This window comes from Phalangium opilio, unplaced genomic scaffold (assembly GCF_054372755.1).
Source record: "Phalangium opilio isolate 3A_F unplaced genomic scaffold, DU_Popi_V2 ptg000540l_1, whole genome shotgun sequence".
NCBI classification, from domain to species: Eukaryota; Metazoa; Arthropoda; class Arachnida; order Opiliones; family Phalangiidae; genus Phalangium; species Phalangium opilio.
The window spans coordinates 1721731-1736170 of NW_028324244.1; the positions used below are offsets into that span (position 1 = coordinate 1721731).

Genomic DNA, 14440 nt, shown 5'->3' on the forward strand with positions numbered 1-14440 from the left:
GCAGCGCTAATCAAGACTGGGCAGGACCTATAAGGAAAGAACTTACAAAACCATAGCAGCCAATAACAATTATATTTCGTATCATTTTTTGTTGATTTTCCATTTTTAGAAGAAAAATTATTTTTACACACTATTTACATCGAAAAAAAAAAATATCGTACACAGTTATTAAACGTTCTTCGAGACATCGATATAAAGTTATTTGTTCACTGTTTTAATTAATTGTTTTTTAATTAACAGTGCTTTTTATAGTAGTTAGGGCTTTGTTTCTTTCATGGTATAATTCAACAATTGTTTGTTGTTGTTTATTTATTTTATTTTATTGGGGGGAGGAGGGGGGATTTTTATTCATATAAGCGAGTAGAAAAAATTATTTATTAAACAAATAATTTAGGCACGGTAAAAATGAACACGCAGGCGTATATAATACTGTAGTTTATTTTCATAAACGATAATTAACTGGCAGTTATTGGCGAAGGGGGGCTTTTAATTAACAATTAAAAAATACCTTACCTATACGGGAAATTTTCCAGATTATTTAATTTTTATATATATATATATTTATATATAGGTAGTTGAACTTTATTATAATTAAATCGAATTTCGTGCTGGTTATAATTTTCTAACCATGAAGACGAAAATTATTTGCTTCACTGAACTGGGGATATATTGCAAGCTTAAAAAGGGTCCTTTTCTATATAGAAAAAGAGGTTTCCCCTTTATGAATTTAAGTCCATTCCAAGCTCGCATTTCCAACCTTGTTCTTTTATAATTCATATCATAATTTCCCCTGACCCTGAATTCGTATTTTTAATTTTATATTTAAGACGATATTTAATAAGAAGCACTGCGCGATTATTGCTAAACTTTGACAACTTCAGCCAAAATTATATTTTCTTCAATTCACTTTATGACCAAGGCTTAAGACTCCATTTTAAACTGATAAATCTGTGTTAAAATGTTACGTATCTGCTTCAGAGACGAAAAGTTTCAAACTTTCAAACTCTGAAGCAGACGACCTTAAGCCTCGGTCTATTAATCAATTTAAATTTCTAAGTACAAACAAAACAAACATCAATTAACTAACTATTAAGGGAGTTAATTTTTTGGTCACAACCATAGACATATTTTAAAATGTGTTAGTTAAAGTAAAATATTAATTACGTAGCGTGTAATGAATAACTTAGATTAAAATAATTATAACAGCTTTTTTTTCCACGTAGAATTAACTTAAGCCTTAGTCAAATATCGAGTAAGAAATAACATATAATAATAATAATATCTAAATAATTTTGGCTGAAGAAGAAAGCAAAATTAACGAATTAGACCGAAAATTTTCTATAATTAAATTAATTAATTAATTAAAAAAAACTAACAAAGTTAAACACTGAGTTCGTTTTACTATTATTTAGTATTTAATAAAATCCTAGACAGTTAAAAAACTATTTATTTTTCATATTATTTTTAAACGATTAATCGTTTTAACCCATATTTATCTATAACATAAATAATTATGACGTATAAGCCAATACTAAACAATTTAGGCGTTAAAATAGTTGGTTGGTCACTTCTTTGAAATCCTTTTTTCATTTTTAAACCAAAACGTAGGTAAATAGTTTATGGATAACTTCCTACGTTTTTCTTTTGGTAAATATTATTTAAGTTCGCCGATTTCTCCTTCATTTCCATTAATTATTAGTCGTTCAAGTAGTTCAATATCGACAACACAAGTTCAATTCAAATCCGGCGCCTTATTTCGTTTCGTTTACTTCGTATAGATGGCGATGGTATCGTAACCAACTTTCCTTTGATTTAGGAACCGAGCGCGAAAATACGAATCCCGATAAACCTCATTGGTTCTTTTAATTCTTGTACCGGGATAATTAGGGTGGGGATTTTAAATCTGAGACTTTAAAATAAAGTATATTTCGTTGGGATGATACACCATTTTTCCTTTTAACAGAAAAAACTACAAGCGTTGAGCAAAAAAATAAATCGGGAACTTAATTCGTGCGCATAAACTGCGATATAAGAGAATTTTAGGGTTACGGGATGGGGGCCAAGGCTTAGCGTTTATATTTTATATGTTTTATATAATATATATTATATAATTAGCTTTATCGACACATGTTTATTGTACACTGCTACTGCTATTAAATACGAAAATTAGTGTTTTTGATGCTCCGTTCGCACTGCAGTTGATGACAACCTCGATAAATGATATTACGCTAGATTTTCGACGATTATTTTGTCAAATAACGCCATTATATTGAAGAAAACCCCCCAAAATAACCGAAATAATTCAGATATAGAGAGCGCATTTTGGTTCAAGTGTGTATTTTTCCTTTCCATCTTATTCTCAATATTAAAATAAAAAAAAAATTAAGAAAAACAATTGTTTAATTTTGGTATAAATATTTAAAAAAAAATCATAGACTGATTGATATAAGAATTAAACGTTGATGCAACGAAAACATAATTTTACATCGAGAATAAAACAAAAATTGATTAAGATTGGTTTGTTAGTTAGAGCAGGGGGGGCTATTTTTTGGGAGGGGGGAAGAAATAAAAATGTTATTTACATATGAGATGAACGAATATTATTATTAAAGTTTGGCAGTGCTCGCTGCGAGGGTTTGTTTTAAAGTAAGTCAACTTCAGTGGGCAGTAAACAGAACACACACACACGGAAATTATAATTAATTATAATAATTAAAAAATTTAACTAAATGGAAATCTCGAGATGGTCCGTCATTGTTGTTCTTTTTTTTGTGTAAGAGAAAGAGAGAGAATTCTTTTTTGTTTGTTTGTTTATATTATAATATATTCGCCCCCATTATTGTTTATTTATTTTGTTGTTGTTGGAGATTGTTTATATATTTGTTTACCTTAAGCGCACAATCAGCGAAACAGTCTGTTTGTTTAACTACACAGTCCTTAAACGCAAATTTCACAAAAGAAATTTTTTTTAAATAATGTTAAATATGAATTGTGTTTAATTTAATTTAAATATTTACCTATTGTCACGGTGGTGTAACGTCCAATCTTAGACCAGTTTCGGCACTTGGTATACAACTTCCGCAATGTCCCCCGCATATCCCTTGAACTATTTCGCCACTCTGTTTAAAAAATAAATATTGCGTAAACATTAATTAGTTAGTCATAAGTTTGGCCTACAAGTTACGCGCGTTTAATTGTTTGGAAGGACACTTACCAAATTTTTCTGTATTTTATTAGCCTGCCTTCCTCCGTGGCTGACCCACCTGGTATCAGGCGATATCGTAAGGTTTGTCCCTTGCAAATTCAGGCTGAATTTGCTCTGCGGACACCTGTACTGATGAATACAGTTTGATTGACCATAGGGTATCGCCGTTCCCGTCGTATGACTGAATTGGAAATTATAGGCTGTAAAAAATATATTGTTTAGTATATCCTCGCTATAATAAATGTTCTGTCTCTGCTGTTGGGAAGAATCATGTTACAATCACCCACCTCCCGTTGTGGTGGTACACTTCTCTCAAAGAGAAGTATTATATACTTCTGATTATATTTACACAACTATTTCAATAAAATTATAAGAAAGTTGTCTTACGGTATACTCTGAGAGACGTAATGTTTATCTCTATGCGCTTGAAGGTGGTTCGACCTTCCTCTATAAGATACTGTTCGGGACATCCGCAAGGATCTAGTGGTCCGTGATATCTGGAACTGGAACATGTCGCGGAATTCCTGAAATAATTAATGATAATAATTATTTTTTAACCTCAATCTCGCAAATTAATGACTCTTACATTTTACGATACACAACGGAGTAATTATCACTTTCACTTTTTAGCGTGATGAACTCCCTCGGATGACTCTTGTTCATGTCTTTGCAGTAGACCCTAATATTTTTACCACGAACGTGCAAGTAGTACTCTCCATCCGTATTGATGTTCCTATGTTTTTTGATATCCAGACACGTCGACGGATGACCTTTGAACCGACGAGTGTACGTTTAAAATCTCAACGTACCACTTGATACCTTGACCCAATTAGTACTTACAAGATTTCATGACGCATCTTCTTTTATTCCTCGGCTTTAACTTTACGTCGCATTGGTCTTTGTTCAACTTTCTTCCCCTGCGGTCCAAACATTTGATCCTACGGTGTTGTCGTCCCCTACCACATTCCACCGAACACTAAGAGTAAAAACGGTTCAGTTCAAAAACGTTCCTCAATTTTCTATCGGGGTAACCAACTTACAGGTTGCCATGGCCCAGCTCTCCATAAACTTTGACTTTGGCAACTGCCCAAGTTGCAAGACCGAGACTCCGAGGGTTTTTCCGATACGTTGCACCAGGTAGCCAATGATGGACTAACCCTCGGTTGAGGTACTGATGTTGGATCCACCCAACCGTAAGCGTTTGTTCGATGACACGAAACCGTTCGTCTTTGGGCACCTGGTCCGCACGATCGAGAACATTCGCTCCAATGGGAGGTGACCCAGATGAACGGACATGTTTGAGATCGGCATTTCTTCTCGGTCTTTGGCTTGCGAATTCCGGAACAGTACTTCTCATCGACTAATGAACCATTTTCTTGTACGCAATAAACGTAACGATGCCGTTTACCATTACCGCAATTGGAGCTACACTGTAATTAGAAACAAGAGGTTGCATCAGATCTTTTAGGCCTTTGAAGACAACATTAGTTTTCAATTACTTTAGTCCACTTCTTTTTGGCCCAATGATACGAACACGATTTGAGTAAACACGGTCTCGTGATAGGTTTAGGCTTAGGTTGATCGCACCACTCTTCGTCCACCGCGGACTGTCCCTTGCCTGAACGGCATACCCAGGTTTGAGTTTGGGTACTGTTACCGCAAGACCCGAAACATTGACTCCAATCCTCCAACTGAACCCAACGTGGGCATAATCTAGTGTCTGAACTTGAACCCGAGCATGGTTGTCGCTTCTTAGGGGCTGGGCCTTCGCAACGACCGACGGGGACAGAGATTTCATTTTGATCTATGCAAATAACTTGTCTTCTAGCCGTTCCGTTGCAGCACTGGTATATGGGTTCAAATAAAATGGTTTGAAACGTTAAAATAGGATTAAAATTTTAGTCGTTTCCCTGGAGAATTTATCAAAATTAATTGGGGGTCTATATTTTACATAAAAATCAGACGCCTCTAATAAAACCTTCGAGTTATACTTTCGGAAAGCATAGATCTATGGTGCATTAATTAGCACTGACCCGACGCTTTAATACAAGGGGAGAGATGTATAAACTAAGACCTTACCAGTACCATAACCCAGATGGCCCCCAATTGGCCTCTACCAGTACAGAACAGAATATATATACATATATATATACCCATTAAAGTAGCCTCCTAATTGAATTTTAGCGCCGAAAAAAAAAACCATCAGAGCTTATTACTAACAGAAATAGATTGTCACGAAGTATTCAAAAGTTAAACTAAAATATAATGTAGGAATTTCAACGTGACAGGGTCCGAGGCTTGTAACGAAACTTCGTGTTAATCCGTTCTTGCTTAGCTCAGAGTTCTTCAAACAATTTTATTATCGTTTTTTACTGCTAAGGGTGGCTTTAATTTATGGGTCAGTTCTAGGCCATGGCGAATTATAAAAAGAAAACAATCGTTCAAAAAACGTGCCTCTTTACTCTAACTAACTACGTGTACATAGGCCTATACCGGTATTTATAAAGTTTATGACCTTCTGGATCTAGACTCGGTTGGAAGAAAAAAGTTAAAAAAGAAACAACTTCAATCTGTATCTTGTAAAAATTCGACCAAAAATCACGATTTTTCCATTCTCTAGCTTCCGCTAATTGGACTCATTCTCAGTTAAATTTATGATTAATTGAAGGAGTTTTCGAGTTTAAAAATCTTTCCCAGTAAAAAAAAATTAAAAAGAAACTTTGTAAATACATCCATAAATTATTAAAAAGTTATTTTATTTTTTTTTCTTTTGAATAATTAAAAATCTAGTTTAAAAGCGAAGTTTAGTTTTTCTCTAAGTAGCTGAAGTTCTGCCAGGAATACATACAGTTGATAGGAATAATTGTGCTACATCCATTTTCTCAACGTATGTAGGAGGATTTCGTGGTAAGAGCCAGACTAATCATTATGTATGAAGAATTTTACCTCACCTTGTACCTCGCGTTACTTCCTACCAATGAAATTACGTTAGGGGAGTGGCGGATAGTTCTCAAGCCCGGCCCACAAAACCCGCATAGATAGAAATTAACATAAATTATTCCTAATAACTGTATGTATTCCCGGTTCTAAGACTACCAGATTTTAATTTAATGTATGCAAATTAGGGATATAGAACAAGATGTAATTTGAACAACATCTTAATTAATTGCAGTCGGAATTAGAATTAAGTACTTAAAACGTTTTGGAACTTACCCGACTCCAAGCTTCGGTATGCCATCTGTAAATACTGGTCGGTACAGTAGTGACGCCGAAGTCGTAACAATTGTGTCCTTGGCATTTTCGAGTAACCAACGGTTTCTCATATGGGAGGCACTGAAAATCGGCCACAACTTGACTTAAATGATCCGTGCACTTAACGGTTCTATTCTGAGTTCCAGCTCCGCAATTGTTACTGCACTGTAACGAACAAGAACCACAGTTTGAGAAAATAGCCTTTGAGGGTACTTTGGGACATGTATTTACTTTTTCCCATTCACCCATAGCCCACATGGGACACGGTTGCTCGTTACAGGGCATTTCTTCGGGTGGTTTAGGTCCGCAAGTTTCAACCGGAAGTCTTTCGGCCGAGCAAGCGACTTGTCGACGCATGGTTCCGCCACCGCAAGTTCGGGAACACTAATTTTAATTGTTAATGAGTGGTAAAAGTTAGCCTGGTATTTGGACTGCGTAACGGTTAGGTAATATTTGCGGTAACGTTATGTTAGGTGTTACGGTTTTACGTTAATTTAAGGTAAAGCTACCTCTCCGAAGGGTCCCGTCCGCCACATAACGCGATAACGGGAGTGGGCCATAACGGAACCACTCTGTTGAATGGGCGAAATCGACCAATGATAATCGGAAGGAGAAGGAGTACTGGACGTGCAGGGAGTTCGTCGACAGATGATTTCGCTAAAAGGTTTCTCAAATAGGTCGCACAAACTGTTATTCACAGCTTGACCTTCTTCGGACTGACACTGGACAGTGCGGCGCTGGATACCGTCGCCGCACGTCACCGAACACTATGTAATGGGGGGAAGAACCAAGTATAACAAATTAGGGACGGAAATATACTTTCGTTATAACGAGTACACATAAAAACTCCCACGACGAGCTCCCTCTTTTTCCGTACACGTCTGTCTGTCTGTCTATTTGACCTTTAAACCTTAACGCCCCACCACCCATATCTCAATCAACCATCCAACCAAATCTCAGGTGCTTAAAACGACAACGGTACGAATCTAAATTCTAATACGGGGAAAGCTATTTTCTAATACACCTTCGAGTCAATTTAAGAAATTAAAATTTACCGCACTCCATGGTCCGTGTTGCCACCTATAACATGGTACGACGCACTTTTCTTTGTGCTCCGGTATCGTCTCGGGATCGCAAAAATGATTAGCGACGGTCAAACCACCGTGTTGACAAAAATATGGTCGTTGACGTTCGCCCGTCCCGCATGACACTGAACACTGTGAAAGACATGACGTCATTTATACCGTTGTGGTTTTTAATAGGATGATGGTGCTTACATCCGTCCAGCTGTCAGTTTTCCAACTAGGACATTCGACCGTATTGCAGGGTCGAGAAGTAACCATTTGAGTTTGATCGCAATGACTGTCTTCGTGTTTATGACCTTGATCGTTGACGCAATGCGCCGAACGATACTGTTCCCCGCCTCCACACGATTTGGAACAAACAGACCATTCACCGTACTCCCATCTCGAATTGGGACAAGTACCTTCGCATTCCTCTATCTCCGGCGGTTTGGGACCTAACTGCGCTAAACAAACGTGATCTACCAGGGGTTGCTGTTGATACCATTGAGTTATTTGGGCGCAGGTGAAAACGCGTTTCCGGGTACCCGGTCCGCATAAGGAACTGCACTGAGAGACTTGAATTGGATGCCATCTGTCGGATAACAAAACACAGCATAGCCATTGTACTAACTGTATTTACGATTAAAATGGTGTAAGTGGTACTTGTACCTCAGTTCGCAGTTCAAGTTGCAAGCTTGGGCTTTACGAGGTAATTTCTTCTCTTTTCGACAATGAGCCTCGCTGACAATTAACTTGTCAACTCGTCGGACACACAGAGGGTCACGAAACTGCTCGCCTAAAAAAAAGAATAGACCAAAATGTCTACTATAATAATTTCAAAACCTAAATCGGGAAGGAAGGAACAAAACCAATTTAGTGTTTTAATGAAAACAAAGTCTAAAAAACAACTTTTGGATCTACTTAAGACTTAAGAGAGAGGGGGCACTTGGCCAAAAACTTTTTAAGAGAAGATATATTGTAAATGAAGTGTTGATTGACGTAAGCCAAAAATCAAATATAGTTTCTTCCCGGCGCTAAACGGCTGGAAAATACACTTTGTAACAAACCCAGCCTAAACATCTGACCCATTAAAAACGGTCTATAGGTCGCGTAAACAAATCGCAGTCTCCCCCGATCCATCGCCGCTAATTAGTTTTAAAAAGGAAAGTGCGCCAAAAAACGTAAAGTACTTGCCTCCGCAAACTCGATTGCAAGGTTGCCATTTAGGTTGATACTCCCAATCAAATTCGTTTTCGTCTTGGGAACTGATGGTGTATTGGTATCTGACATCAGGAGGGTTCACGGCCCCAACTATTAACACCTGAAAAGACAACAGATTATCCGTTAATGACGCGATAACTCGAAGACAGATAGGGGGGGGGGTGTGACCAACGCATTGATTGGTTTGATCATAAGCTATGTTCCATAAGTTTGCTACTGGTTACTGAGAGCTTAGTACAGACTACATGGGAAGATGGACTACGAAACTAACCGAGTGTAGTACTCAATTCTTCCAAGTGTCATACTTATGGAACATATCTTATAAACGTATGGTTTCGTCAACTTAATAGTCAAATTATAATTAAAGGCTTAACTACATCGAAATACAAAACAAGTATTACACAAAAGGCGGCGCTACGAATGTTTATAAAGGTGATTTCATTCTCACTCACCAACCTGTACAATGAGCTCCTTCTGAATGGGTTTGGTGATATTAATTCTTTCGATTTCGGCACTGCAGCCCGTGTACTGAACCAGGACATCACCGTAGTAGAATAACTTCTTAGTCATGGTAACGTTAAAGTTACCGTTTAGAATATTGGCTTCATTGCGGTCCTTCAAAACTAAAGTTCAAAAGGTTATAGACTCGAGACAACAACCTAGTTTTAATAAAGACGACTCGAGTAGTTAACTTACCTAAATAATTATCGTCTTTTCGATTATGGTACCCGTATTGCATAATCTCTATATAGGTGGCACCAGGCGGTATTATCACTACGTTATTATACCCTGATTCGACCACAAACCATTAATTATCCATTGCGATAATGGGGGGGGGGTTAAAGGTCGTCTTACCGTAATTGACCTCGTTAAAGGATCCCGTAATGACCTTACACGTTGAGTTATTTCCACCGCATTTCCCGCAAATATCAAACTTTTTACCTGACCCCAGGATGCGATCGCAGCCCGGTTCCTAAAACACGGATGGACATCGCGTCATTCGCGTATTCTCAACCAGCGGACATTTCTTTTTAACTTACCACGCATATTCCGTTAACGCAAAGACTATAGGAACCCGGTTCAAGTCCGCAAGGGGTTCCATCAATAACCTTTTCTTGTAATCGACGTATTTCACTGCCTAGGCGACAATAAAGTTTACACACTTCCGTTGGTGTGACTGTAATGGAGGTTATTTCCGGTTTACCATCTCGCAGCGTTCGTTACATCAAGTGATACTTACTGGATCGCGTTTCGGGCACCCAACCCAAACCAGGAGGCGCGTTCTTTAGGTTAACCTTCCCGTTGAACTTGGCGCACTGTTGTTCTCGAAAATCCGGCGTATTTGGAGGACAATCCTGCTTAATTAATTATTGAAGATAATTGAGATTAAAGCTAATACGAATACAGATTGATAATTGGTTCAAGCAACGTGAAAACAAAAATGCAATCTATACCCACGTGAATATTGCAAGAATGGTACCTCGTTCTTATACCCAAACAGAACTTGCCACCATTTAAGGGCCTAACGGGAAGATACGTTATGAACAGTGTCGGTACGCGTATAATACAAAAAAACCAATGAACTCACTTAGGATTATCACATTCCCTTATGGATCTCTTGATACCACCTCCACACGTCCTGGAACATTCACCGACGGACTTCCATTGACTCCAAGCTCCGTCGACGGGACGTCCAGTTTCGCGTCGTACTGGCACGCATTTGCCTTCTCGACACCACATGGGGGCTAGCTATATAAAATACTTATAAAGTTTTAGGACACGAAGCCTAAAAGAAGACAGTCATAGAAGGGATGGACGTATGACGTACGTGATTAGTGGTACAGTTAGAACCATCAGCCCAAGCGGAATGAGCGGTCCTACAAGTCGTCGACGTTTCAGTCTCCAAGCTGCACCATAACTTAATGCAAGTGGTGTTATCCTTCCGACAAGCCCGATACTTTGGTCCGAATTGTAAATAACACTGGTAATCCACGTCGTAAATCTCTCCGGGTAGTTTATCATCTGGAGGCGTCATTAGAAGATCTTCCCGAGGTTTATCCATCAAACAAAACCCCAAACCGGAACTATTGGAAGTTAAATGTTTAGAACCTTTCGGATGACCTGTAGTTGTACCACTTACCGTAAGTTTATAAGATATGTTCCATAAGTATGACACTAACGCAAGAGACTTACCAGAGCTAGTTCGAGAACGACAAGCTCTCAGTAACGAGTGGCAAACTTATGGAACATATCACACGAACGTATGCTCTTACTCTAATAAATTGGTGAAATGATGTCTGCTACAAGCCGACCAGCTCCAGGAATGACTGTTATAGTCCAACATGCGCGACATAACGTGCAAGTTATGACCGGGTCCCAAATGCGGGGAGCAATCGCCTTCTACACCATAATCGTGGTCGTGGGGCATACTTAAACTGAAAAAAGTAAAGGCAAACGATTTATTTTTAATTGCCGTTTTAGTTAAACCCTAATTTATAAGCAATACTTACATATGACCCAATTCGTGGATTATAGTAAAGGATGCGCTTAAACCACTATCTTCTACAATGGCGCAGTTGTGCGAATGATCACAGACCAATCCCTTCTGAGCCAATCCCAATACGTCGCAAGACTGATCAGATCGGCATAAGTCTTCTCTTAAATAAATAACGTTTCAAGTTATTAGAACGGAGTTTGAGCTTGTTAAATTATTCCACTATGTTTGTAACGTAGACAGAGTGATTAAGAATACATATACTAGACGGTAAAATATATCATAAATTATTCAATTAAATCGTTTGGATCGAATATAATTGTCCTAAATACACTTTGCCCAGACTTAAATTAAACCAAAGTTAATCGTATGTCTACCACCATCAATTAATTCCCCCAATATTTTTCAGGTAAAGTATATTGTATTAATAACTTCGCATTATTTCACTTCATGCTCTTAAGCTAATATTTCGAGATTTCAAAATTAAATCCAATTAAAATCGGCCCATCCTTAAACCGGCAGATATTTTGAGATGTTTGCCGTCCAAATAAAATAGGTCATAAGTTTATAAGTGATATGTTTATTCCATAAGTATGACTCTACCTATACTTCGTAATGCTACTGAGAGACTTACAGCTCGAGCTAGTTCTAGCAGAACGACGGAAGCGAGAATTGAAGTACTACACTCGGCTAGTTAGTTTTGCAGGACTTCCATCTAGGTCCTATTTAGTCTGCATTATTAAGTCTTTGTCAGCGCCAAAACCAGGCGTCGCTTTAAGATAATCTCCATGACAAGCTCTAGTTTGTAACCAGTGACAAACTTATATGGAACATATCTTATAAACTTATGATAAGCTTAATTAGAAGGATTGACCCAAAGCCCCAATTTAAAAATTTAAAACTCTCTGTGGGCACAATCTCTAGGTAATAAATTAATTCATAAACACTTCAAGTGAAGGAAAAACATAGAAAGAGTTTATAAAAATTCAGGGTAAAGATAATAAAAATTTAAGAAAGTATGACCGAGAGAGATTTTGGGCTTTTAGAAGGATTATAAGTTAACGCTGTGGGAGAATGCGATTCAAGGCCGTTCCGTTACTGGATCCCCTGACCTTTTAAGGTGATGGGTAAGATTTTTGAGGAAGCGACGGAGCGGAGAAGCTCAAGATGAAGATGAAGGAAAGATGCTCTCCTCATCTCCCGTTATAATCTCGACGGTGTATTTAGATAAAAACGGTGGGAGTAGGGAAAGTTGTTTAAAAGTAAACTTAAAACTTTTCAGTGGTTTCTTTCCAGACAAGTTCATCCCATTACAATCCTTCCGTAAACTAGACTCTATAAGAGTATTTCGCCATTGATGTTGAAGTTGGGAATTGTATAATTGGGACGAACTAATATGATTCTAAACGTTTAAAGAGTCTCTTTCAGTCAAGAAAAAGATTTCTGGAGCTCCTCATTATCAAGATGCAACATCTTTACGATCAACCGCGACAAGCTTACCAAAACAGAGTTACTTTCCTAAAAAACTTTAATTTTCTTTTCCCTCTTTTTTATTTTTTTTTAAAAAAGGAAACTTTCAAGAGAAATAAATAAATTCCAAACTTTAGTTACTTAAAATTTGTTTTCTAGAGGCTCTGGCAAAGTAGCTTCGCTACTACCTCGCGTAACACGGAAGCCTCTGGTTTTTTTCATACTTATATAATTTATAATTAACCAAAACTGGTAAAATAACAATTTTTAACGCTTCTTTATTAATTAATTAATGATATCCCGGCTTACCTTGAAAGAAAGTTAATTATTAAAAGTGCAGCGGTGTTAATTGTTCAGTTGTAAGCGTACGTAATTAAATAATAAAGGTAATTATAATTATAATTATAGAAAAGAATGACCGTGGGGGAATACAATGAATGAAAATAATAATTTCAACTCGGTGAAATCGGTTTCTAATTATAAGACACTGTTCCTATGGATTGAGTTAATGAGCGAAAAGTGAGGGGGAATGTAAAATATTTTGCTTAAAAGTAAGGTTTGATTTTGTTAAATGAATCGTCGAAAATACGTGTGGTTATTTTAAAACTATTACGCAGGGTGCGAAAAGTTAATGAAGTTAATTAGAGGAAATAAGTCTACCAGTTTAACGATGATAAAAAATAATTATCTACCAAATATCAAATGAAAACAAGTTTTACTTTTTTTATTCCTTTTGTGGTACGGGGTTAATTTGAACGCCAAATAATATTAATTAACCAAGTTCGTTATATTCATAATGAAAGAAATATTTATACGCAAAACTAAATGAATCGAATGAAATTACGTCATTTTTATGACGGGAAATGGATCACCTTTTTTTCTCGCCTTTCTCTCTCTTAGGCCCGGAGTTTAATTCGTTTATTAATTATCATTGAATTAAATTAAAAATATAACAAGATGGAAATCCACATTTATTATTTTTTAACCAGCAATTTGATAGCATCAACTTAGGCCTATTTTTCACTACTAACCTAAGCCTAAGTTCCCCCCCTCCACGAACCTAAGCCTAAGTTTCCCCCCACCCCTCCACGAACCTAAGCCTAATTTCTCTACTGCTTAACCTTTCCAACATCATCTACCCCAACGGCAACAGAAAGAGCGAAATAAATAACTCTACCGTATTAATACGACGAAGCTAAAAACAAAACAGAAAAAAAAAGTGGTGGATAAGATAGTGTAAAGATCTAACGGGCTTTTCGCTGCTGCCATTAACCTTGCACGGTTACCGCCCATTTTCTTTCTTTTTAATTTTTCTTAATTACACTTTCAATTAAATAACAGCAAAATGCGTCTAGGATATTAATTTCCCGGGAAATAAAAATAAAAAATTTAATAAAAAATAATAAAACAGCTAAGCCTAACTCGGGTAGCTTTTGGCTGCGACATTTTTACAAGAATGTTAATGGACGTAACCGTGGTGTACGTTAACCTATGGGATGTTACGTAATACATGTATTACATTATAAAATACAAGAATAAAACTAAAATTACGTAAGGCCTGAAGGTTGAATATCAATTTTGTTTATATGGAGAGAAAGAAAATTGCAGGAAATAATTCCAAAAATAGAAAAATTTTAAATTTTTGTGGTCGCATCTTATGAAATATTGAAGAGTTAAAAGGAATTTCGACTTTTTTTTACTTGAATTATTTTTGTAAAATTTTGTGGATTTTCT

General features: G+C 37.0%; 1 protein-coding gene across 4 annotated transcripts in view; it reads right to left on the reverse strand.

Moving 5' to 3' along the window:
• Positions 1-52: 52 nt before the first annotated feature.
• Positions 53-14440, reverse strand: part of LOC149588588 (A disintegrin and metalloproteinase with thrombospondin motifs 9-like) — a 179267-nt gene continuing 164879 nt past the window's right edge. For 3 of the 4 annotated variants that reach the window (XM_089862363.1, XM_089862364.1, XM_089862366.1), the window contains 25 exons: positions 11253-11399; positions 11016-11177; positions 10571-10826; positions 10331-10491; positions 10201-10264; positions 9983-10097; positions 9783-9919; positions 9598-9715; positions 9439-9531; positions 9199-9365; positions 8716-8842; positions 8191-8317; positions 7735-8113; positions 7513-7674; positions 6967-7224; positions 6689-6841; positions 6419-6622; positions 4705-5049; positions 4246-4635; positions 4046-4181; positions 3792-3975; positions 3593-3729; positions 3215-3405; positions 3018-3119; positions 53-2936 (listed from right to left, as the gene is read on the reverse strand). In XM_089862363.1, the coding sequence (XP_089718489.1) occupies positions 3024-3119; positions 3215-3405; positions 3593-3729; positions 3792-3975; positions 4046-4181; positions 4246-4635; positions 4705-5049; positions 6419-6622; positions 6689-6841; positions 6967-7224; positions 7513-7674; positions 7735-8113; positions 8191-8317; positions 8716-8842; positions 9199-9365; positions 9439-9531; positions 9598-9715; positions 9783-9919; positions 9983-10097; positions 10201-10264; positions 10331-10491; positions 10571-10826; positions 11016-11177; positions 11253-11399 (4309 nt within the window). In that variant the 3' untranslated portion in view covers positions 53-2936; positions 3018-3023. The remainder of the gene's footprint in view (positions 2937-3017; positions 3120-3214; positions 3406-3592; positions 3730-3791; positions 3976-4045; positions 4182-4245; positions 4636-4704; positions 5050-6418; positions 6623-6688; positions 6842-6966; positions 7225-7512; positions 7675-7734; positions 8114-8190; positions 8318-8715; positions 8843-9198; positions 9366-9438; positions 9532-9597; positions 9716-9782; positions 9920-9982; positions 10098-10200; positions 10265-10330; positions 10492-10570; positions 10827-11015; positions 11178-11252; positions 11400-14440) is intronic. The other variant, XM_089862365.1, reaches the window with a different exon arrangement.